Genomic DNA, 26,166 nt, shown 5'->3' with positions numbered 1-26,166 from the left:
ACACTCAAGACAAGCTTACTGCATCAAAATGCACTTCAAAAACAACGGCTAATGCTTCAATCTAGACATATATTTAACACAAAAGCATGAGGCAGCTTGTGCGTTTTTAAAACAATGTCGAGAAAGTATGAATAATTTCCAAGTTTGTTTGAAATGGTGCACGTAGCTGCGACACAAAGCTGCGTTCTCAGGAAATGATGATGAAGTGTGGAGACTGCGCTGCTGTTTTAGGTGCGATATATGCTGCCTGCTCTGTGCCTCACCAGATAGTAGTCACTGTGCCACGGTTGAAAATTTACCCAGCTTCTGGGAGCTAAATCTGGCTTGCCATGGGGCTTTCTGAATATTTTTTTCACAACCTGATCATCTCAATCTGTTTTCGCAACTTAAAGTTCACTTACGTTCAACAACTGTTCCTTCCTCGAAGCACCAGGAGCAACCAAAGTACCCATTAAACTGTTTCATGTTGAGCAATCCAGCTCTTGCTGGGGAGTCCACAGAGCAACATGTCAAAAACACCTTAGACAGCACTGTTTCTCCAGCATGCCTCCACGCTATCAATCCGACGTTGTTGAAGATTTCCACAAATGTCTTCATGAACAAGTGCTGTGGTGGATGCCTCTTCGCGAACCATAGAGCTCCGACGACCACATTCTGAAATCGGACGTTAAAGGGCAATTCATTAATAATGAGTTGAATAGGCCATACACTCGATTTGCTGGATTTGAAGACAGGTGATCCGTTGGTGTTTAGAGTGACAGTGAGGTCGCACCACTTTGCATTCACTCCACGTCTAATGTTTCGGTACAGGCGGCCGTCAGTAATATCAGCGTAAGCGCCATGTACAACGGCGGTGGCTTCTTCCAGCCGTGCATACAACGCTATCGAGTAGCCTGCAGTGACACTGTGCAGTTGATTCTTGAGGTAAAAACCAGAAAAAAGCAGCGTTTCGCCATTAGAGACCGCACGGTTGGTGTAATTTGGCAAGTGTCGCACGTGAAGGTGCGTGACACTTCCTTCCTATCCTTGCAGCCGAAATATCCATAGGAAGTCTCACATAAATAGTGCACTTGAAGCGAATTTAATTTGCCTTTCCACAGTTTCCGAAAGAGATACTTGGTATCTGGCACAACATCAGTTCCACAGAGGGTGTTAACCAACATAAGGAGACCCTCCACTTGAGACCACGAAAGACCTGCGTAAACAACGTAAGTCAGAATTAGTAAAATGGCTTAACCTTTGTTCATAATCTGATTTGGCAGGGTCTCTCTCGAATATCTTGTGAAATACTCTTTCACGTCATCGTCCTGCGTTGCCGATTCATCGCAGTTCGTAGCCTCATCGTCTGCCCCTTCATCGTGCACATCGGAAGAGGAGGTGCTACCAGTAGCGTCGGGACCATCAGCTTCACAGTCCTCGCGTTCAGGCGTATCACGCGCTTCGTCATCCGAGCAGAGATGGTCAGAGCCAGTGCTTGCCGGCACGCAGTCGTCGGAGTCGCCCTCCTGTGAAGCTTGTTGCGATTCCCTGAGCAGCTCTTGGTACCGCTGAGTTTGCCTAGGTACTTGACGCGGTCGCCCAGGTTCCAAGTACTGACGGTACCGCTTGGTTTGAGGCGAACTCATTGTGAGAAATGGTTAAAGGAAGCAAAAACCACGCATTACACACGACAAAGACGGCAATCTCACTGCTGTCTATCCCAGGGCCCAAGCCTGTTACTATAGTCGGATACAACTTAAGTCTGCAGTGAAGCTCCGCCCACATTCAGGACCGGCGCACAGAATTCCTCCACGACAAAAATGTAGGGCGTTGTTAAATCTTCTCTTGTCACCTAAACAAGAAGCCAACCATGAGAAAAAATTATAACCTCTAGAATTTTGATACCTGGCTTGTTTAATAAAGTCAAATGTTAAAAAGCTGATTTCGTTCACTTTTGTGACTGGCTAGCGGAGTAATACAGTACGCCGCGGACGGTGGCCCAGTGTTAACAACTGCTGTTTTTTTTAAGTTGTATCCTACTATAGATCACGTACTCCAGCCACTGTTGGCCAAATAGGCTTCCGTAGTAGCCACTGATCTCCACTAGGTGGCTGGATGCCGCATTCCCGTTTTCCGAAGTGGGCGCAAGTGAAGCCACCGCAAGTTCGGTTGCATGTCCCGGAAGTTTGGTGTCTGCTGTGTATTTCAATGCAGAAAGTCGCGTATTTCGCCTTTCCATTCTCAGTTTTTCGCGTTGTTCTCGTGTAACGTCTACTGTAATATCAAAGGAATAAGCAAGCTCAACGGGAGACATGTGTGCATAGTTTGTGGAACCCTTTAATTTCAGAGAAACTGAAGAAAACAGGCACGCAGGTCTCACCATGTCGCGGCAAAGGGTTACATGCATTAAACACTATTTTCTGATCTTGTTCTTTTCTTTCGAGCGTAATTAGGCGGCGTAGTGGAAAGACGATGAGTCTAGGTCATCTTAAAAACAAATTTTCGTGTTGCAAAGGAAAGGCAATGGTGCGGAAATCATAAAACTCGAACTGCAGCTGTTTCAGTTTCGGGCTGGTGGCGGACGATGCCTCTTTGCATCGACGGCAGGTGATGTTTATCGCTTTAGTGTGTCATTTACCTTCCAGACGTGCTTTTAATCTAACTCAATAGCACAGCAACGTTTCACCTACACAGCACGAGAGAAACGACTGACGAGAAAGACGAATGCAGCAGCGCATGTGACAAGTGCAGTTTGAAGTGAACAGTGCCAAGCATCGCACGAATAACAGCCCATTCAGGCATAATTTGCCACAGCACGAAACAGTACTTGATAAGCTTCGTCGAAAAAGCAGTACCATATATCTTGGACGCGCTAATGTGAACCAGCAGATTACCGACGGCACATCACCAGATTGTGGCCTCGCCTTCGCTCCGGTCCGGTCTAAACATAATTCGATAAAATGGTGCACTGCAAAGTCAGCTGCTTAATGAAGGTTTCCACCCATTCTTTCTTAACTTTATCCCTCATTTATGGTATAACTTTGGCTTAGAGCGCGACAACATACATCACAACAAAGAGCAGAGTTGGCGACGCTAGCGCAACGGGACGACACAGAGCTGAGCAGACGAGGTTCCGTACGTACTGTGTGTAGCGACGTTCTGTCGTCTGCTAGTGTCGTCCCATAGCGATGCAATAGACCCTTATTTTTGAAACGTATTTCCCGAGGACTTTGCTGCTCTCCTCATGCATTTGGCGGCGCAACAGGTAGGCATTGTCATGAAATTAAAAAAAGAGGAGAATGTCGAAAAGACAAAATGCTAAGTGGAAAACGAGAACTGAAACAAAAACCGTGCTGAGGTCCGATTTCGTGCACTGCCAAAGGCTGACTTCCAGGACATGCCGCACAACTTCTGGTGGCTTCCCTTTCGGGCATTGAATTTCTTACTATTAATAGTAAGAAACTCTATGCTTTCGGGCGCCCGATGCGGCATCCAGCCCCCTAGTGGAAATCAGTGGTAGTAGCCGAAATGTAGCTAAAACCGAAACCGAAAACATTTTACCAGCAAAAAGTATGTAGAAGCTTTGTTTTTGTGAATTAGTTATTTGTTTCAAATGAAATCATTTTCGGAAGGGTATATCTTCATACTAGCTTTTTTTTGCCGTCATGACCTCTTCAGATGCCACCACTGATGCCAGGCGCGGCATTTTTTGGTTTGTTTTTCGCCTCAAGCCATGCACCGGGTGGGAGGGCAGCAAGGCAGGCAAGTAAGTAAAATCACGTTAAGGCAAATGCGGGGCTCATCACAAATGCACTGTTTTCTTTTTTTTAAGCGAAAAAATTCCAGAGAAAGAATAACAGAAATAGCACCGAACAATAAACTCGCTCCACATGCATTCAGAAATTTTGCTGGACGCAGCAAAACAAGCGAAAAACTACAATAATTATTGTAGTCTTTCGCTTGTTTGAAATTTAAAATTCACGAAAAATGTATATATAGTTCCGTAGATAGAAGAAAAAGGCTATAGAAGGATCTTAGCCGATTTGGAAGTGGAAGTCAACCGTGATTGCATCCTTTCCGGCCACCAGGGCAGATGGTTGGCGGCAATAAAAGTTTTAGTTCAGTGCTCTGTGTTGAGTATCTTCTTCTCTGTACCGTTTGTCGTACTGTACATTGTTATGGGTCACTTGGCAGTGGAATTGTTCCACTCTTGTTGAAGCGTTGAAGCTTAACCGGCTCAACAATTTTCTTAACCGGGTTGAAACCGTTTCATAAGCCTCCATTTCTGGCCAGGCGAAACTTCACGTGGAGGAACGCTAATAACACTCTCTCATTAGACAATTTATTTCGCACGTCATTTAATATAGTTAAGAGACCTGGCTGAACACTCGTTCCACGGTAGCGTTTGATACGGGTAGCGATAAACAGCGCCAGTTCTGACATCGGTGGAAACGTCAGCTTACCGGAAACATTTTTTTTTTCAGTTCTCACGTTTCCCCAGAATTCATTTATGATCCGGGTTTCCTTTGCCAGATCGTCGGCTTTCGTTCGGAGCAGGCGACACGCAGATTCTAGAGCAGAAACTGATTAATTTGGTCGCTATAAAAGCATGTACCGAAGGCGTGTAACTTTGTAATGAGGTATATATAAGCACGAAATCGAAGAAGTACGGATTTCATATTTTTCGGTTGGAGAATCTGCAGGTCGCTCAGCATGCATGCTACAGATATGCAGGAACTAAGCCACTTCAGCGCACTTTCGCTAGCGATAATAAACTTGCGGTTCCTTTCCAACATACAACCTTAAGAGATTTGCTTATGGAAGACTTCTTGAGGCACTCAGAGAAAGAACTCTCATGCCTCATATCCTGACATGTAACATGTTCTGCTCCCATTCTGCGTTGCAATATATTGCTCCGCGTAGCCAGGCATTCCAGTTAACTCTTGCAATACGTTTCCACAAATTAAATGAACTCATATATAGGCTATAGCCTGAAAGGTTGTGGCCTAGCTCGGACTGAAAGGGCATGTTCAAGCTCGAATTCATCAAAGGCTGGGCTTCGAAATTTGACAAAAAGTAAATTTTGCTGCTATGAACATTTCGCCTAATACTCTTGAATCAGCAGTCCCTACTTTTTATTGCTTCAAAGTGGGTTCGAGCGCCGTCCATTGATTTATGATTGATCCCAAGGCATGGCGCAATGCTGAACCACCTTGTCGCACAGCTTATTCGGCCGGACATCGCCTTGGTCTCGCACGTTTCCCGCTACTTTTGCTGCGTTTTCTGTGGAATATATGTGAACCAAGTGCAATTTTCGCGAACAAAATAGCCAGTGTGGGTGGGTAACAAATCGAACGCCTCGATTACAGGCTAACTGAATGAGATTACACTTTACAGACACAGATCGTGCATTCTAGCTGTGCCTTAGTTCATTTTTATCTCAATGCTGTTCTGCTGCCAACACATGACGCATCTCCTGTCTCTCCCGGGGCCATAGTGTTTCTTACTATTAAGTATTAATAAGAAACTATATGGTCGGGGCCCACAGATATTTCACTTGACGCTTGCTGTCCGCTAACACGATTGGGAAAATAGCTCTTCCGCATTTGTGCCCAAGGCGGAGAAAGGTTGCAACAAAATCACACAAAATATTCTTTAGAGGGCAGATTGAAATCACTATTTCTATTTTTCTTTTATATGCCGGCAATAGAAAAACAGTTACCCGAAAATAGGCAAACAGCCAAAAGGAACATTTGGAAGCGAACTCGGACAAAATATGCAACGCAGACCAGATCGTCATGAAATTACATTTTTTCTAACAGCCCTGGCGCGCAATACATGCAAACATGTACTCAGACTATAACTAAAAAATAAAAAAGCATTAGAAGCTACCTTATAAACGTTCTCAATAAATTATACTAATTTTTAAAGCAAGGTTTTCAGTGCACCAAACTGTATTGCAATTCAAATGGTTTAAACGTGGTTACATCGTTACATGCCGGAGCAGAGTGGAAGAGTAAAGATGTAACACCAGTTATTTCTGCTCCAAAAGAAGGTATACATTATCATTCGCGTGACTACAGTGAACTAGAATATTCGAATATTCTAGTTCACTGTGGCGCGAACGTGACCTCTTTGGTCGCGGTCATGGTACAGGTATAGCAGAGAAGTGGCCCGGGGGCAGACCTCCCCTGAGGCATTTACAACAGCAATCCGCTTGCTAAACGGCGGCGCTACAAACGCTCACTCCTGACCCCATTAGCAAAGTCAAACAACATTAAAATATTTGTTTTACGTTAGAAAGTTAATGAATCGACGTTCATCTGGACCAGAAAATGCGTACGTACTCACAGGAAAATGTAAAAACTAAACTGTTCTTTGCGAGGCGCGATGTTTAGCGTTGGCGTTCGCAGCGCCGCTGTTGCTGGTGTTTCGCGGAGACGTGCGCCTGCTGCACTATTCATTTCAGTGAATACTGAATAGTAATCTAGGCGACTCTGTCAGCACATTTTTTGCCTTCTTGCTTGGTCCAGCGTTTCTAGGAGAGCAGAAAGTTGGGCGAGTTGGTTGAAATGCATACGGGTAATTCACGGGGTATCTTGTGGTGTTCATGACGTTTGTTTGTTTTTGTTCTTGTTGGTTTCACTATTTATTCGAGCATTGTCTGGAATAAACCTTCAGTTGTGAGTAGCGCTCGTCTTTGTTTGTCTCGCTTGTCCTCGTTTTTCCGCGCCAACTTCTTCAGTATGCAGCGTTTCTAGATTTGTTGCTCGAGCAATAGAACATGTATGTCCTTGTGCGCTACTCTGGAGAAGATAGGAGTTATATTCTTCAACACGCGGACGTGCGGGATTTTGTTCCGCATGACATTGAAGACTATGACCCCAAGAAAGTCTACGATATTTTCTGGGGGGGGGGGGGAGACTCGAGTACCTGCGGAGGGTACTATGACGGGAAAATCATCTATATGACAGGTAGGTGCTCTTTTTCTCTGGGTTCTGGAGTTGTTTTGTAGCGCCCATATATTCATAATGTGCACTGGAAACCGCAGAAACGGAAGAAGAAATGGAGCAGTGGAGGAAGCGCAAGGAAGCACGCAAATGCGCCCGCAAGACGGACATACCTCCGAGGAAAAAGGTGCGAATAGCAATCGCTTTCAAGCGAATTTTCTGTAGCCTGTGGTGCTTGGTCATCAGAAACCCCGCCACCAGCAACTTGCATGCATCCTCGCCGCGCCGGCCGCGTTTCAGTGGAGGTGAAATGCATGGAACCCGTCGCGGTGGCTCGGTGGGTAGGGCTCTCGGCAGCTAATCTGGAGTACCCGAGTTCGAACCCGACCGCGGCGGCTGCGTTTCCATGGAGGCGAAATGCAGAATACTGCCGTGGGGTGTGCGATGTCAGTGCACGTTGAAGATCCCCAGGTGGTCGAAATATTCCGAGCCCTCCACTACGGTACCTCTTTCTTTCTTCTCTTAGTCTCTCCTTTATCCTTTCCCCTACGGCGCGGTTCAGGTGTCGGCCATATGTGAGACAAATACTGCACCATTTCCTTTACCCCAAATCGAATTTTCAATGCATGACTCCTTTGTACTGTGCAATGTCAGTGCAAGTTAAAGAACTCCATGCGCTCGAAATCAGTCGGGAGCCCTCCATCCTCGTTGCATATGTGAACATGATGTTAGCAGATTTTACGCTAAAACAAATGATGTCCAGAAAGCGCGATTTCCTATGTATCGCATGCAGAGTGGAATGTGAACGTCTGCAGGAGTTGAGAGAAGTTCGCCCGTGGTAAAAATAGGAACAGGCTCTGCGTTCACATGTGTTTGCATTGCATAGCAGTAGTTCACCACTCCAGTCATAGTGGTTTAGCAAGATTGTTTTCAAAGTGCTGCTTTCAAGATAGCGTGTGCTGCTAATTGTGGGATAATTTTTGTCATGTCAGTAGTGATTACCTATGACCGGTGCAAGTAACTAGCGATTTTTGTATTATTTCTCGCCTTCGTCAACACAGTTTCAGACAAGGATGAATTGTTTTCAGTAAGGCTTGCTGTTGGGGCATGCGAAATGATTATTTGCAAAAAAATGCACGGCTGACAATAAATACTGTCATTGTTCTTATAGTGATTTGTCAATGCGTAATGCCACGAAAAACTTCATGTCTTGAATATCTACAGGGACTGTAGCACTGTCTTCAGTGCTATCAAGTTGAGCACATAAGGCGATGGCGATTTGAGTGTTGCTTCTAGGTGTGAAGAAAGTGGGCCGTTCATTGGAGTGTTTCCTTTTTTTCTTTTAAATTACAAATCGAGAGTACCCAAATCGAATTTTACATTTTCAACAACGTCACGAGATGTCATAAAAAGTTTGCAGTCGAAGTTATTACACAGAAATGAAAAAAATTGGCGGTGGTTTAGATTTGGTTAAACCAGGACTGACGCGATAGCTACAGCTGGCTCAGTAGAACTTGGTCATGTGACCAACCACGTGATCAGCCACGGCGGTGCCATGCTGAAGGCTCGAAATGCTACCGTAATGTAGCTGTCGCTACAAAACTAAGTCATATTTGGTAACATCTATATTCCATTACTCACAATTAAAACTGTATTTAATACCTCGTATAAATTCAGGTGACTTCTCCGGCATTTTTGAAACTGGTGTAGCAGAGGAGAAAAAGGGAAAAACTTATTTTGGGCTCGGAAATTTTGGTTGCGGATGGATGGAGCCCTTTGTTCAGGGCACCTGTGGCTGCTGCAGCGACCCTGGCATGGTTGTTCAGTTTTCGCTGCTCTTTCAGGCTCTTGATGGACAGCACTTCCTCCCATTGCTCTATTATAGAATTCTGTATTTTGGAAGTGCCACTTAAATTTTGGGAGCCTAGCGTAGTATGATATAAGGCCTCACGGGCGTAGCTATAGATCCTGTTGCATAGTCCTCCTGGACATTTCGAGAAGTCTAGAATGATTATTATGGCCTGCCTATTGGGGATTGGCCCGTTGACATTAGGTACAGCTGTGTCAACAACTCTCAGGAGTAAAATTTGAAATGTATCCGGTTTGGTAAGCCGACCTTTACTTGCACTGAGTGCAGTGACATTTTAAGTTTTTTTCAGTTTGTTGAAGTGGCAGTCATGCAAGTGGTGTCTTGCTATAACTGGGTCATTGTTTCCTTCTGAAATGCTGTAAATAAATTTGCCAGTGACATAGGTGAGCTTGCATTTGTTATTGTGTAACTTGATTTGCATTCTGATTTTCTTGTTGTAGGCAAGACTAGAGGAGGAGGCGAAAGGAGTGGCTAAGAAAAAAGCTGAGAGGGAATTGCTCAGTAGTCGAGTAGGAAACTCTCCTGAGGAGTCCAAGGTGGCCCACCTTGAGTCACTAGTGCGGGACTTAAAGGCAGAGCTGGAGAGATGCAAGAAAGTGATTGGAGATAAGGAGAAAGAAATGAAAAATCTTAGAAGCCTCAATGAAAGCCTCCAGAAGGCACTGTGCGCAAAAATTCTGCAAAATGGTATGTAAACAACCATACTCTACAGCTTCTTCCATGTGCAGGCCGTTGTCAAAGCTACTCTACTTCGGTGAAGTCGAGTTAGACTTGCTGCTAGCCTTGTTGGTGCATTTTTGGGATAAAGTTAGCACTGCTTAAGAAGGGCGTTCGAAAGAAGTACAGGATATGGTTTTACTACCAGGTGATTTGTGGGAAAAACAAAAATAAGGCTGCAGAATGAAGTTTTGCAGACACATTAAACTGGGAAGACGAAAAGGAGCATATGAGAACATTCCATTTCCTTCAGTAGAAGTCTTGAAATACTAAACAGATTTCTGTACAATACTGACACAGCATTGTGTTGCCAAAAGTGCATTTTTTGTCACATCGTGCATTTCCTTTAGTTCTCGGGTTACATGGTTACGGTCTCCTTCGGCCATTTGTTCAGACTTTACCTTGGGATGGCAGTCATGACTCAGCAGTATTCTTGATAATTCATGATCATGTAACCATTCGTTTAGGCACAGCCCTGGATGACCAGCATAATAATACCATAATGTACCATTGGGCTAGTTTCTGTCATGAGAGCTTATGTAAACATTTTATGAATGAAGTCAAGACAAAAGTAAGGGTAACTTTAGTGCATAGACTAGCATCTAGTACAAGGGGGATCAGAAAATCTTTGCCCCTCTTTTATATCAAGCAAAATACGGCACATACAAGTAATTACAAATATATGTACTATTCTACCTACCTTGCACTATTTCTCCGCCCAGTCCCCACACCGCTCCAGACATTTGTCCAACCGAAGCACTGAATTTAAGATGCCCTTGTGGTAGCATTTGTCCGGCTGACTGTCGAACCACTGTCGGACTTCTGCCTTGACTTCATCGTCGCATGTGAATCACTGTCCTGCCAGGAACTTCTTCGGCGGACCGAGCATGTGAAAATCACTAGGGTCCAGACTTTATGGTGGGTGGTCCAGACTTTCCAAGTGAAATGACCAGAGCTTGTCGGCGGTTCTGATTGCCACATGTGGCCTTGCATTGTTATGGAGGATAACCGCTTTCTTCACATCAAGAATTCTTGAGCATTTCCGCCCGATAACAGCCAGCAGATGGCGGGCTGTTCCAAGAAAAGTTCACCGATGAGAATGAATATGTTGACTCCGCATTTACAGCAGTCATTTGGATAAATAAAATAGGGGCAAAGACTTTCTGATTCTCCCTCATACTTTATTTTCATGCTTGCATACGCTCTTATAATTATCATTCTGCAAGCAACATAATAATAAAATGTTAGCAGTACTGCGTAGGCACGGTGAGGTGAAAAACCGCATTTGGAATTCATCAGTGTCACGTCAGTACTGTTATATGGGGATGACTCCTGAGTTTCAGGTGGCTCTTGAAGTTATGGTCAGCTGTGCATAGTTTGTTCTCACATGTATTGGATGTGTACAATGTTTGATATTGTGCATTTCCAACAAGTGACTTGTTAGTTACATATGTTATGTACTGCTTGTAATTTAGGTAGAAGTTTTAATCTAGCATAAATTCATTCTGCTTGATGTACCTACTCTTTATCCAGTGTGCAAGTTTTTGGTTTTCTCTTTAGATCATTCACAGAATGAAAATGTGAGTGCCGCGATTGACAAGGTTTTCTGGGAAGGAGACAGTGCCACTCAGGCTGTCAACTTGGCAAGTAAGCATACATGCATGTTACCTCAGGCAAGCTTTAGCCTTCAATTCCTCTTGTAGTTCATTTGCAGATTGCAAATCATGATTCCTTGGAATTTGTATCCTGCGTTTGATTCTAAACCGCGAAGTTAATTTTGTGACCACATTTTTTTGGAACAAGCATCCAGTTGGTGGTTGTTCATTGGTGGTCAAAGTGAAAATGGACATTTTTCAAAACAATGTTTTTTTATGGTTATGTCTGATATACCCAATGTAGGGCTGCACTGCTGAACATTCAAGTGCTGCTTGTAACGGCTTGTTCCTAGTCAATCTGGCACTGTGCTTGCATAAATGTAGGAGATTTAATGTATGTTTAAATACCATTCACTAATGATCTAGTCCTGTCTTTGATAATACAGGAAACAATGTCTTCATCCCTGTACCCTCTTCTTCTAGTGCACAGTCATTCCCTCGGAACTATAGCTCCAGTATTGCCACTTGATGTGGCCTCGCCACTTGCCGCACCGCCTGTTGCCCCTCCTCGGGCTTATGTTGCCCCTCCGCGGGCTGATGTTGCCCCTCCGCGGGCTGATGTCGCCCCTCCGCGGGCTGATGTCGCCCCTCCGTGGGCTGATGTCACCCCTGCTGTGCCACCAGCTCGGCCAATGTCAAAAGGTATTTATTTTGGCTGCTCTGGTGTATAGCGAGCTTGCGTGCTTGGTGACTCTTCAGTGTTCTCCCAACAAAAACAGCCTTTCCACGTCCCTTCAGCAGAGGCAGGCCTTGAGAGGACGCAGTGTATTTGCTTTCCATGAGGCCGACTTCTTTTTTTGTTTTTGTGCAGCTCCTCGCAAGGCAGCCCAAGACCTTGACCTGACTGTTGGCACCACAAATGAGACTGGGGAGGTGAGCAGTACCGGGACGCTTGAACATTAATGATGGGCATATGCTACTGATGATAGCATATCTTCTGCACTGATTAAGAATCTGCAATCTGTACATGACCGGTAATGTGATGTAACTAATGATATGGGAGTTTTTGCTCTTTTTTCTTTGCTTTGTAACTTGGCTTTTGTTTCTTAAAATTATGTGCTGAACCGATTGAATATTGATAGCAAATAATCATCAAAAAGTGCAGCTGCATACACCAAGGCGAATTGTGGTTCTCTGTTTTGAAAAAAAGATATTTTAGAATATCAGGCATGCCTTTTGTGCCACAGACAACTGTATGTCAGCTTCCCTGACTAAACCAGGCACCAAGCACTTTGAACCAAGGCTGGCATTTGAATTAGCATCTGCCATCTGGAGTGCACGAATGTTGGCACAAAAACATGCCGTTAAGAGGGTTCACCAGTGACAGTGTCGACAGGAAATACATGGGAACTTTCAGAAGCTGTGGCGCATGTAAAAATGGCTCGATTTTCATGGGGTCTGTGGCTGCGTGTTCTTCTTTAGTGAATAGAGAAAATGTGGACAGATATTATTTTTTAAGTTCCTTTTTTTACAAATGAGAGGTAAATATTCAAAAAAATTGCAATTTTTGATATGTCGGTTTTCATGTCATCTCGTGAAAAAACAGCCAAGATCAGACTTTCATCCGCAATATTTCCTCCCTTTTATCTTTATTTATTGTCAAGCTGCAATTATAATTCATATCAAGCTTAGTGTTTGCGCTTTACAGGCTCTATATGTTGTGTATGCATTTTCTGCGGGGATTTGAAATTCGTGCCAAACTTAACTAGCTGGACGTGGCTCCATCTGGCGTCAGAATATTTTGCCGCTACTACATTCTACCACCAACCTCTAGGTTGTCTGTGTTCGTGCGCGCAGGTTTTTACTCAGAACTTCAACGGACTTGAGCTCTTTTTCCTTTTTTCTTTCTTGGGCTGTATTCGGAAGGGATTTCTACTTTTCTTTTTTGCTCGAGCTTGTGGTGCAAGGTGCCAAAACACAGGAAGGGGGCTCCCTATTCAGCACATGTGGAAGAACAGCTTTGTTCCTTGCCCAGCGCAGGGCGCAGTAACCCAGGGGGCAATACAAGTAAAGAATGCAGCTGCAAATATTCCTCATAGGTGGCCCTTGAGCCGATAGCGGCACTTACGTGAACCCAACCGGGCCTGGTTGTCGAGTTGTCGGGCCGAAAACCGGTACTGGGTTCATGTAAACGCGTGCTGTGAAATAGGAGCCTTATAAAATTGTTATCATGAGTTCGTGCTGTGAAGACGCACTGATAATTTGTTGTATGGAGTAATGGCAGCGTAACGTGGCATACTTTTTTTGGTAACGGTAACGCGTTACCTTTTTGTAGCTAATGTATGGCGGTAATGCGTTCCTTTTTTAGCGTAACAAGTGACATATTTGGTTCCTTTGTTTCGGTAACGCCTACAACGCCTTCGTAACGCCTTTGGTTGCCTGTAAAGCAGCTTTGCTCTCACTTGAATCGGCCACTTTGTGCAGGCTGTGGTTGTTCTGTAATTGCAGAGTGCTTGTCTCTTTTATTTAGTACGTGCTCATGCAGCCACATGCCTATGAGTTTGCATAGTCAGCGTGCAAAGTGTGATGCAAGAGCATGGTCTCTCATTTTTTCTGCTCAGTAACAAGCATATATGGTTTGAGGTACGCTGAAAGTTAGCTGAGTAGCTCCACATGCAATCACCGTCATATCTCATTTGGCTCATTCAAGAAAGCAATTAAGCCCCCTTTCTGCTCAGGAAAAAATTTTAATAGTGTTCCCAAGGGTTAGTCTGTCTCGCTGTGTTTGAAAATTTGCCTCAGTGCTTCTTAATCATCGCAAACTTAGCTGCAAAGAAAATGCAAGATTTCACTGAAGTTAGAATTGCTACACATATATTCTGTGAAGAAATAGGGACACAAATTTTTTAACTCCATATTTGTTTTTTTAGATGGTGTGTAGGACGTCAGTAAAAATGGTGACCATGTGGAGCTTGCCCACATGCAGTAAATCATTATTTGTTGAATTTGTCTCCCACTCCTTCCTTTAGGGGAGTTTCTTGCTTCATTCTTGAGCTCATCTCAATTATAGTGCCGTGCTGAAGTTAATTCAGAGATGCTTGGAAAGCTTCCTCTTATATAGAAATCCCTATGATCGATTTTGGTTCTTATACCACCATCAAACGGACAATTGCAATCTTGATGAGTTGATCGGGATCAAATTGAGTGCTGATCCGGTGCTGCTACATGGCCTATTCAATTGTTCTCGACCATGCTCAATCCCAAGCTGCTTCTCGAACCGCAATTTTAACCATTTTTTAGCGCGCTTACCTTTCCGCACAGGAAACAATTAAGTTCAAACCTAAACCGGAGTGCACAGAAATATGTTCTTCAAAAGCTCTAAAATCTAAAAATATTGCAACGAATACTGTGAATGAAGACAGACTGAATGAATTGTCTAGGCAGAATGTGTTTTCTGGGTCTGCTTCGTGTCCTGTGCAGGCTCTGTGCTGTTGGCCTCTGCGCCGTGCCTGAGGTGCAATAATAAATCATCTTTTTTTTTTCAGGTACACGTTGGTCATGGCCAATACATTGACCCAGGGACTTGGGAGCGGCTGTTAACAGCAAATAATGACTCAGCTTTCTATAAGCAACTAGCAGTCCGCTTGTTGGGCAATGCAGTATTATCGGAGAGGAGCGTGACGGGGACACTTTCGAACAATGCAATTTCTAAAGGTGCGACGAAAGTATTCCCTCCGCTCTCCCCTGCCAAGGTAGCTTCAATGGCAGGTGAGTGGAAAACACTTGGTTATTGCTTGGTTAATAACATTTTCTAAAAGCTGCAATGTTCGGGCTCATGCATTTTTTCTCTAACATATTTGTATCGTACAGAAAAGCCTCGTTAATGTTATGTAACTGGGACTGCAGAAAAGATTCGAAATAACGAAGTTTGAATTATTCACATTGTACTTTATATCAGTTAACCTAGAATTGCTACCCGTGACTAGGAGTTGTACTTTTAAGTTTTTATTTTATGAGACTGCCGGGCTTTGCAGAAACCTCGGAATTCATTGCAGAGACTGCCCCTCAAAAACTTGTGCACCTGTTTGGCAGACGTAAATCACTGACTAATCATGAAAGAGCAGTTAGCACGCGACATAATCAAGACAGCGAGGCTGCACGATCATTGTGTCAGCACGCCGTCTGTTGAGTTAACAAATAAAAAATTTGACATGTTAAAATGTGACTACAAACCTCTATGATTACAAATCTTAGGTTGTCATTTTAAAAGGCTCGAATGATATGGTTCTGGCACGTGTTTTGAAGCTGTGAAGAAGTAATCAGAAGCAGTGTTTCTTTGAACTAAAAATGAGTTGTAAGTTGGCGCTTGTCTCTTGTCCCGTTGTTCTGCGCTGTTCCGTCACATATCAGTAACCAGCACGCCCAAGCTGCTGTCCTGGCTTTTCTCTGATCTGCCGCATATTCTTTTTGTGCCATGTCTCTGCAGACTCTTTCTGGCAATTTTTGAAGCTTAAAGGCTGCCTTGGTGATGAGATGCTAAAACGCCACAAGCGCCTACCTCGTTACTTGGCTCAAAAGTGCTCGGACTTACGCCTCTAATCGAGTAAGTGAGCTGATAATTTTCTTTCATCATCATCATTAGTCTTATTACATCCACTGCAAGGCAAAGAGCTCTCCCATATCTCCGTTAACCTTGTCGTCTGCCAGCTGTTGTGTGCCCACCTCCCTTTCTGCCGCACCCTGCTACATTTGCCTTCTCTTGGAATCCATTCCATTAATCTTAAGAACCATCGGTTATCTTGCCTTCGCCGATTTCGTCCTTTTGATTTTAACTAGGACGTCATTAAACGGAAGCTGAAACGGTTTTCGAATCGCACGAAACGCTGTGGTTGGAAAGAAAGGAACTTGAAAATCATGTGTGTAGATTTTTTCCCGATTCTATCCGCAAAGGGAGCTGCAATCGCTTCTCAAAACCCGCCGGCTGCACGCCCTCGTCGCTTCCGGAAGCGCGGGGGGGGGGGGGGGGGGGGGGTACGGCAGAAAGGGCGAACTGGCGGAAGTGACGCTATTCACGGAGAGTCGGCCGGCTGTCCGGCTGCGCTTGCTTCGCTGCGGCCCGCGGTTTGGCGAACCACAGACTACCGTAATCTTATGCCAGTGCCGTTTACTTTCTCTCGTTCGGGCTTTCCGTGTAATGCTTGAAGCCTGTGTAATAACCAGTTTTGACATGGTACTTCTTTCGAACAGCGCTCAGCACACATCGTGGTAGAATCCGTCGGTTCTCCCCCAGCCTCCTCCACGCTAACCTGACAATCTAGTGGTACGCAGCATGCCGAAACTGCCTGCACAAAATATGTGCATCAATATTTCTCTATTTGTTATATTACTTCCTTACCTGTATGTAAACTCTTTGCGTTTTCAAGCTGGTTCACATCCATGTTGAGCTAAGGCCACTTCCAGCATTGTCTTTCAGGCACACAGTCTTGAACTCTTTTGAGCTCATTACGCACTGTGTGCCGTTTGGCTTTTTCCTGATTGCTTGCACTTGATGGCAGCACAAGCAATTCTCTTAATCCTTCAACAGTGCACAGCACATGCAGCTGCTCCTAACTGAAAAATAAAAAACGATTATTTAAGCCTGGCATACTTGAGCAAAGCAAACATTTGCATTCATGAGCGCTTGGTAATGGCTGACGATTGACAATGGCACCAGAATTCATGCAAATTTTTCCTTGAGCCAGAACGGCAAAGTTATCGAGCCGCGGTACGCATATATCTGTCACAAGCAATCATGCCGGTTATCTCGATACGCAACAGCAGCAACTATATCTCGCAGCACACCAGTTTTGATTAGCGGCACTGCGAGCTCCGAAACGCTGCCATAATTATTGTTCAAAAGCGAATTCAGCATGCAAAAAAAAACAATGTACGGGGGTAAGTGCAGACGTTTCATGGTTGAACAGTAGCCCGAAAATGCGACAGAAGGAAAGCGCACATGGGAGCTTCCTCCTGGTCGCCTCGCCTCTTCGCGCTGCAGTACAGCCGTACACCCACTCCAACTCGTCTAGTTTGCTTTATTTGTAGTTATAAAAGGCCTTCGGTAGTAATTAGGCAAGTAAATATAAATAAATGAAGAAACATGCTTTACCTCACACGACTCGTCTAAGCTTGTCGGTGATCTGAATTAGATCATGTTTACGGGCGTTACAAGTAGTTCGTGGCCAGGCTGTTATGCAGAAGTGGTACACCGAAACGTTTCGACGCAATTTGCTTTTTTTTATTGCCACTTCACCTACATAAAAGATATGCACGCGCATGCACCTACGCAAAGAATACGTATCATTCAAGATTTGGTTTTCGTGTTACCCTGGTAGGACGTGAAAGGCCCATACTGGGTTAACGAAATTTCCGACTTGCATACACCGTTATGCGGTCGCTTCTCTATTTCTTAGCTTTTTATCAGGCGGTGGCACCAGTTTTCTGTTTAGTCTGTAGTTCTCAACGATTTCGGAATAGGTTTGCGCATGCTCGTCCATGTTACAGTCCGGCGGTTCCACAGTTACCCGGAAGCAGAGAATATGGGAGTGCGCCGACTACCCCTGAGTCGGCGAAGATATTGATAGCAGAGAAAGCAGGGAAGCCCTGCTGCGCAGTGAAGAACCCGCTCGGCAGAATCAGGCCAATCCGCCTGGCGGCTGATGCCGCGAAGAGATAAAATATTTGTTAGCCTTTAGTCACAGAGGTTCCAGCCCGCGCCCTCCAGGCCTGCATTCCGGGGCGGTGAGCAGTGAGGGGTCTCTATTTCTCGTGGAAATAAAAGCTGTCATCCACCTATCCATCCAGTCGAGATTTCGAACACGTGAAAACGTCGCGACTTGACTTTCGCTGCCGGCGCACTCCGCGGCGTCGTTGGTTCCGCCGTTTTCTGAAGCTGCTGATGGCTTGAACATGTATGACGAAAGTACAAACTGTTCAACACTGCTTGAATTAGCCATAATTTCCACAACGTAGTTCATAAAAGCTAGGTGAAGCAAGGCGCTGCGCAGCAACGCCGTCAGTGCCGGCTGGAGATCCCCGTGGATGACGTCACGACGGTCCAGGCCAATCACAGGCAAGAGCAGCGTTCGCTCGGCGCCCTGAGGCGGTGGGGCGCGTTTTCTTCTAAAAAACAACTTTTTGCATTTATTTCCACTCTTTTTCAATGAGAAATTCTTTTGCAGCGGACCAAAAGCTATAAAATGACGTAGAGAAGTCATTTTTTCGAAAAGTGCTTCAGCTTTCCTTTAACCCGCTTTGGTTCTGTGACCCACTCTGCCCTCTTTCTGTTTCAACGCTACACCTATCATGTTCCTTTTCATAGCTTGCTGCGTGGTCCTCAATTTTATTAGGTTGAACTCTTTGTTATCCTCAGCATTTCTGCCCCATAGGTGAGTACCGGTAAGATACAGCTGAACCCATTTATAATGCCCGTAGATATAACAAATGCTCGCTTATTACGAACGGATGCATTGCTACCGTCAAATTACGCATAAAGTCCATAGCGATTCGTCGCGGATACAGCGGACAATTTTGGCCGCACCACTCTATGATAGTAAATGGGAAGGCATCGACACCTCTTGAAGATGAAGAGGTCATGCTTCCAGCAAGCACAGAGATCAAGGAGCGTTTTTCACCCTCCTGGACACTGCCCTGGAAAGAACACATCGACCCAAAAATCCAAAAGGTGGCATTGAAACAGTAACCTTCTACCAAGCCTGCACCGATGGCTTATGAGGGCAGTCATTGCCTGTGTGTTCGCCAGCTGGGCAAAGAAGCATCCTAAGTGGAAGAAGCGCGGTGCATGTGAGACAGGGGCATCGTCGAAAGCAGATATAATGACCTTGGCCGTAGATCAATTTGCAGCAGCAATTTGAGAATTTTGGAAGCCAGGCTGGCCAAGTAGTATGCATCGCCTGCGCAGTCGGCTCCATCTTTTTGTGCTGCTACCGCATGCAGGCAGCATAATACAGCGGACAGTGCAGCTGATGCACTCTGCCATGAGCGCTGTGCTATTATTTCCTGGGCATGAGCCAAGGAACAACAGATGATGTTCGAAACACTACATTTTGTAATGCAAAGCTGCCAGATGTTTCCTCGGATGACGATGTTCCTACGCACCACGAAATCGCATAGGCGCATGCTCTGACTAAGACATTGAACACCAAGTGCGAGCACTCGCCTACTGCCAGGAATCTATCTATGTGGCTGACCTGCCACCAGCTGCCATGGACACTTCAACCTTCGGTTAAATCCCAACTGTTATTTTGATAGTTGGCAGCAAGGGTCTTGTCAAGGATTTAGTGATACCTTAGAAACCTCGAAGGAGCCATGACACAAGTAGGCACGCATAAAGCAGGATTATGAGAAATATTTGCCACTTTAGTTTCGTTAGTATTTTTGGCTGTTATACGGAGAGTCCACTTAACTACGAGCGTCGGATGTAACGAACGGAATTTGTGTGATGTCAGGTTCGTTATAAGGGGCTCTACTACAACTGCTTTATACTTTTCTCTTAACGGATAATGGTAAACTGCCATTCCATTCATGATCTGCGAGAACCTTCCAAATGCGCTCCACCCCATTCTTAATATAGTTATTTCGCTCTTGTGAATCAGATCTGAGGTCACTACCTGCCGTAAGTATTCCTTTACCACTTCCAGCACCTCCCTGCTAATTGTAAAGTGCTTTTCCGTTCCGAGACTGTTGAGCATTACTTCGTCTTGTTTTCTGCATATTAATTTTTAGACCCACTGTTCGAATGTGATTGTCTAACTCATTGATCATGCTTTGCAGTTCGTCTCCTGAGTGACTGATCTGAGGGTTCAGCTCTCTTTTGTTAATGGTAAACTTCGAACGCAATCTTTCACTGCAGGAAGCCAGACTTACAAGGTAACACAGTGGGCCAGTGTGATGCATATTATTTTGCTTCGAAAAGTGCAGTTTTCTTCTGCATCTGGTTTTGTGGTGGTGTATTTATTGTGCCTTTTGCATCCAATTTTAGAATGTGTGTAAAAATATGGTGTTGGGCATGAATACGAGCTTTCTTGCATATTTTTTACTCAGGACTGCCTGGAGGGAAGCGATTGTCAGGTGAACCACATCGTGCACCTTAGGACAGCATCGAGAAAGGCATTTTTTGGCCAATAAATATGATTGTGCTCAAGTAAGGTGTTTTCGTATCTGTTCTGGAGTGCACATACAGAGCCGACCAGTCAGCTGCTCAATAACTGGGAAATGACTGAAGTACAGTAAAAACTCTTTAATTCGAAGTCGTTGGGACCACGCATATTATTAGAATTAACTGACCACAGCAAAAATATGGAGACGGGCGAAAAATTCTGTTGCGGGAATGCGCTACCGCAATACTGGGCGAACTTTGTGTTTACCACTGCTGCGTTTTGTTTTGTAGCTCCCCGCGGGGTGGCATGGCACACACGTGCAACTCAAAGCAACAAATGTGTAACGATGCCATCACAAAGCCAGCAACCTGAAGCCAATTGAAATAAAAAAGTGAAAAAATGAATGTGGAATAACTCAATTAATCCAAGGTATACAAAGTGAAAGCTGTCAGCTTTCACTGTGTTCATTGGCCTTGGCATTGACAGTGTTCCAGACGCTGATGACTTTGAGAAAAGGAAGGGCACATAACTGGCTCCCTGGGTAAGTGGACACCTCAGTCGTGCTTTGAGGTTCATGGCGGTGGTGATAGATGTGGGCTGCATGCATTAGCGCTGACAACCTTGTGGCAGACACGCAGCACTGCAGCAATAGGCAGCAGTGTTCATTGGGTGACCAACCGCTCACGATCAACTATGAAATGCTACCTGCAGGGTGGGCGCGTTGCCTATCCAGTGTATGGAACGCACTCGTTGCAGATTCCAAGCTGTGTCTGCTTGGCTAGATCACGTGGTCAGGCAGCAGCCGCTCCGCAGCTGTGGAGCCCTGGCACAGCGATGGAAGACTGCTTGGCTGCGCTGCGAAGTCACGTGATGCGTAGCTGTGGTAGCGGCACAGCAAGGACGTTCAAGGTCAAACTGCAGCCGATGACAAATTCGGCGGTGTGAGGCCAGTAAAGCTTTCGCTTTAAAAGCGGCATTCCACCCTGCCTAAACACACACGTGCTGCCCGAACAGGAAACTGAACTGTAAACGCTCGAAGTTTCGGCTTCTGGTGCGACGTACGCCTTGGACACCTAGATAGTATAGGAATCAAGTTTGCTCTCGCACTTCCTCCCGCTTGTCCGACGAAGTGACCGCCAGCACGAAAGAGCTGGATAAACTGAGCAATTCGAATTTTCTTCAGCGGAAGCGATTAGTGTGCGAATTGACAAAGTTTGACTCATTTGGAGCAAGCCCATGTTTCCTGCCGGGAACAGGTACCGGCATGGGGTGCATATACTACCTGGCGCTTGTCCAAAACTACCTAAGGCGCAAAAGAGGCCGGCGCTACTGTTTGGTCGACCTATCGCTCTACGGAACACTACTCACAAAAGCGGCGCTGCCAGCATTGTGCGCAGTTAACCATCGCTAGACATGCACTGACACTGCTAGGGCCGGATGCTTCAATGCCAGTGCCTCCTTTAGATGCTGCCTTGATGGCGGCCAGGTTTGAGAGGAGCACATGCACCGCTGCTATCAGTCTGGCCATGCCTTGATGAATTAATAGCCGATAGCATGTAACTTTGAAACTACTATCCATGCCTGTTTTGCAGTGAAGCACGTCTTCTCTGCAGGCGTGCGCTCCGGCGGTCTACAAGCTGTATGAGATCGGTTTTTGTGCTGAGATGTACTGGGACTTGGGCGCCTTGCATATCGAGCATCGACGTTGCTAATAGGCATCGCCCTACATTGCCGCGTCATGGCTCCAAGGGGCCATCGCGGTTTTGGTTTGCAGCGAAATCGGGATGAGACATCCTCGCATGGCATTTCAGGTCTTCGAATTAACTGAGCTGCTGCACGCTGCAGCATTGTAAAATTTATATCAGATATTGCGGGACTGCAGAAATCCTAATTATCCAGGATTTCGAATTACCAGAGTTCGAATTATCAGGGTTTTACTGTATATTCACTCATTAAGCCACGACAAGAATGCGACACAACAGAAGACAGGAGAACACAATTACGACCGGGCACAGACAACATGAATACGACACAACACAAGACAGGACAACACAAATACAACACAAGACAGACAACAGGAAAACGACACAACAGAAGACAGGCCAACACATATAAGACAAGACAGACAACACAATTACGACACAAGACAGACAATAGACATACGACATGCCAAAAATACGACAAGACAAGTTCTTTGTTGTGTTCTTGTTGTATTTTTCGACTGGGAATAAAGAAAGCATGAAATTATAGAAACCTGATTTGCGTTATAAGACCGCAATACGCCGCGTAAGATGCCAAAAAATTCCGCACTTATATTTTTCTTTGTCCTAATGGGATAAAACCAACTTTCATTTTAATTCGCTTAAGGCGCGGTTCGTGTGTCCACCGATATATGTGAGACAGACGTAATTTTGTTTCCTTAAAACCAGCTTCCCATTCACTGACCTTCCATTACGGCGCGGTTCGGGTGCCGACCGAGATATGTGAGACAGGCGTCATTTCCTTGTTTGACCTGTATTTACATGCAAGGTGAAACTTGCGGCCCCGCTGATATCTCGAAAAGCTTGCATAGTGAAGCTTTTCGCTTCTATAATAGCTGATCTCATCACGCCATTAAGGGGTTCCTCTCGCACCTGACGTATTTCTGCCATCCTGTAGCCAGCTGCGAAAGGTTTTTGCGAAAAAGGTAGTCATGTGATGTCACGGGCGCCATTTTTTCGCGCAGCTTCATGATGGCACTTGGCCCTATATCAGGTGGCGATAAGCCAATTAGATACGCACACTTCCTTTTCACGTGCTTCATGTATTTCAAAATGGCCGCCAGGGTGACGTCGGTGAATAGTTCCTATGTATACCCATCATGGCGATGCACTGCCATTTATGCTATAACAAGATTGGTGTCGTTACGCAAGAGCGGTTTCTGTTGTCACGAGAGCTATATACTATTCGAGGGGCGCCCCTGACCGCGATAGAGGCATGACTTTTTCCGCCAAACCGTGCGTTGCGTGCCGCAGTGGAGGAGTGCCGGACCCGGTGGCGCACCATCCGGGATACGTATCTCAAGCGCAAGCAGCACCGACGCGCCAACGCCAAGGGACAGTGGAACGTGCTGGACCGGGAGCTAGGCTTCCTTGATGATTTCCTTCAGCCGCGAACGTGAGTGTTGTAAGGCCACATACACCTGCCCGCCTTCGCCTCATGTGCACAACCTCGCGCGACTCAGACGTGGCTCAGTGGCCATTTAGCGAGCACGCGGTTTTACCACACTTTACTCTCCGCACAAAGTTCCGCGGCGCGCAAGCTCATACGGCATTGGATTGCAGCGTCGCTTGGCGGTAGGCAACCGACTGCGTACGGCGCATGTCCATTTCGCGAACCCAGGGGGTATGCGTCTGAAAGCGTTCACTGTGCTTTCCTTTTGTCTGGTCCGATAGTAAATGCTGACGAAGAGAAGTTGACAAGTCAGCCTGCCCCACAGCATACACGGCTATTCTGATAAGGCCTTAGAAAGAGCTTACCATCAGATAATTCAAAATGTTTTAGGGGAATCCCCCAAGGTGGGATAAATTTGTAATAAGTGAGTGATTACTCGTTGCCATCCACCCACGCGCAGCCATATGGCTACACCGGAAAGCTATACAAATTTCTCACAAGAAAATTCGTCCTGGTTCGGGGTTTGAACACTGGATCACCGCTTCACCGGAGCAGTCGCTCTACCAACTGACCTAACCGGGACGGTAAGCTTATTGTAGGGCTAGAGCGAACTGATCAATAACTCGAAGTGGAAACAGGGTTGTTCCAAACGTTTCTTTCCACTGGATGGCAATGAGTAATTACTTTCTTATGAGAAATTTACTCCGCCTTGGGAGATTCTCCTAAAACATTTTTAGCAACACTGTTCCCACTTTTAGTTATTCATCAATTCGCTCTCGCCCTACCATAAGCTTACGTCCCGATTAGCACAGCTGGTAGCGCGACTGCTCTGGCGAAGCGGTGGTCCCAGGTTCGAACCCCAGACCAGGACGAATTTTTCTTTACCTACGAAGTTTTTGTGAAAGCGGCATAGCTTCCTTTGTAGACGAACGGTTGCGCTTTGGTGGATGGCAAGGAGTAATTACTCCCTTATTGCCATCACTTAAGTAAGGTTTCTTGCATTGCATTCAAGGCCGGTCCCTCTTTACACTAATATTGGACGCGTCACATGCAGTGCAGACAGCGGGGCCTCGACGTGATGCAGTACTAATGCATATTTGAGCCGGCGCTGGCGTGTGCTGGACGCTTCTGTACCCGATAGTACGCGCCGTCATATTTCCCCTTCATCTCCGTTAAGCACTGTCTGGCATCTTTCGCGACCGCGGCACATGGCAGCATATTTTGTATTTGATCTTTTTTTATTTATCCTCTGTCTTGATGAAAAGGTCAGATTTAGATTTATGGCGGGATAACGTCCCCAAGCGACTCGCACTGTGAGGGACGCCGTAGTGAAGGGCTCTGGAAATTTCGACCATTTGGGGTTAATTAACGTGCATCGACATCGCACTGTACACGGGCCTCTAGCGTTTTGCCTATAGAGAAATGAAACAGCCACGGCCGCGATTGAACCCGCGTCTTTCGGGTGAGCAGCCGAGCGCCATAACCACTGAGTCACCGCGGCGGGTTTTGGAAGCAAAGGACTGGGCTGGGTGCATAATGGAAATAGCACTCTGAGGAGGTTTCTTGATAGATTCCGCTAAGATCCGTTCGCGAACTCTAAGCTCACGCTTGCGCACCCGGGCTGTGTGAATAAATGGAGACGTCTGTCCTTTTTACAAGGGAAATGGACATGGGCAGGGGATTTAACGCATGCTCCAGACGAGAGGAAGTAAACAAGAGCCGGCAAGGAGTAATCGGTTGGGCAGATGAGGTCATGAAATGTGTGGGGTTATAGTGTAGCTGCACAGTTAATTATAGACGAATGGTTGAAGTCTTTGCCTTCCAGTGGACTCATCTGAGACGACAATGATGATGGTGGTGACGAACGGAGCTGTCGCCACCGTTGGCGTGTAAAATGGAAAAACGGAAACCGTAGAAAAAAATATGACTCGCTCGGCACGCGGTGGACGAGCATACAGAAGGGGTATGAGAAGTGAACATTTTTTTCAAATTGTTCTGAACCTGGATTGCTTTTCTTGAGGCGTCTTAGCACAGTATGCAGTGCACAGTGTGCAATGCGCATGCGCTGTGGGCAGCTGGCGGAAGCAAGTTAGATTAGCCAGCGGAAGAACTCCGAAGTTAGTTGTTACGGGGTAAAATGCGCTTTAACGCTGCACTCTGTCAGCCGAGTTTCAGTGCCTGCTACACCCTCGCTGCCACGGCTCTTCCACGCAGGAGGCGCTGGACACTGCATGCGGCAGCCCCTGTGGATTCCCGGGCCGAGGAGGGAGCCAAGCGCAAGCAGCCCGAAGAAGACGCCGGAGAGCGCGAGGCCGCGACGGCCGAGGCAGCGGCTGTGGCGGCGGCGGTGGCAGAGCCACCAGAACCCTTGGCTGTGGCCATGCGGCCGGCTGCCGTCCTGCCGCACCACCTGGCGCCGGGAGGCGCGGAAGCGCAGGAGCGCTGCTCGGACCCCGAGGAACTCTTCTGCCTCAGCCTGGCGGCACACCTCAAGAGATTACTGCCCCGCGAACGAAACATGGCCAAGATGAAGATGCTCCAGACACTGCACGACTTGGAGTTTGGCGAGAACGGTGAAGAGGCCGCGCTAGAAGAACCGTAGAAAGTGCATGACATTACGGAGGACAACAAAGAAGGCGGCTTTAGAGAGCGCCCCTCATCAGCCGGCAGAAATTCGCACCTTTATTTTTCTTCTGTTGCTAGGAACGAAAATACATTCCCTGTTGAGTTGCACGCTTGTCTCA

General features: G+C 46.0%; 1 protein-coding gene across 1 annotated transcript; it reads left to right on the top strand.

Annotated features, from left to right (window-relative positions):
- Window positions 1–3,644: 3,644 nt before the first annotated feature.
- Window positions 3,645–26,153, top strand: LOC144128795 (uncharacterized). Its single transcript, XM_077662511.1, has 6 exons — window positions 3,645–3,741; window positions 11,077–11,163; window positions 11,983–12,044; window positions 14,864–14,879; window positions 23,284–23,425; window positions 25,637–26,153. The coding sequence occupies exons 1-6, from the start codon at window positions 3,645–3,647 to the stop codon at window positions 26,022–26,024; spliced, it is 792 nt and encodes a 263-aa protein (XP_077518637.1). The 3' UTR covers window positions 26,025–26,153.
- Window positions 26,154–26,166: the final 13 nt, after the last annotated feature.

Source organism: Amblyomma americanum, chromosome 1 (genome assembly GCF_052857255.1).
Source record: "Amblyomma americanum isolate KBUSLIRL-KWMA chromosome 1, ASM5285725v1, whole genome shotgun sequence".
Taxonomy (NCBI): Eukaryota; Metazoa; Arthropoda; class Arachnida; order Ixodida; family Ixodidae; genus Amblyomma; species Amblyomma americanum.
This window is presented reverse-complemented; position numbering and strand designations above follow the sequence as displayed.

Excerpts from the sequence above, each read along its gene's own strand:
- LOC144128795 (XM_077662511.1), top strand. The coding sequence starts at position 3,645 with ATGACCTCTTCAGATGCCACCACTGATGCCAGGCGCGGCATTTTTTGG. Across the intron at positions 3,742-11,076 it reads GTGGGAGGGCAGCAAGGCAG|ATCATTCACAGAATGAAAAT; the intron begins GCAAGTAAGTAA and ends TTTTCTCTTTAG. Across the intron at positions 11,164-11,982 it reads TCAGGCTGTCAACTTGGCAA|CTCCTCGCAAGGCAGCCCAA; the intron begins GTAAGCATACAT and ends GTTTTTGTGCAG.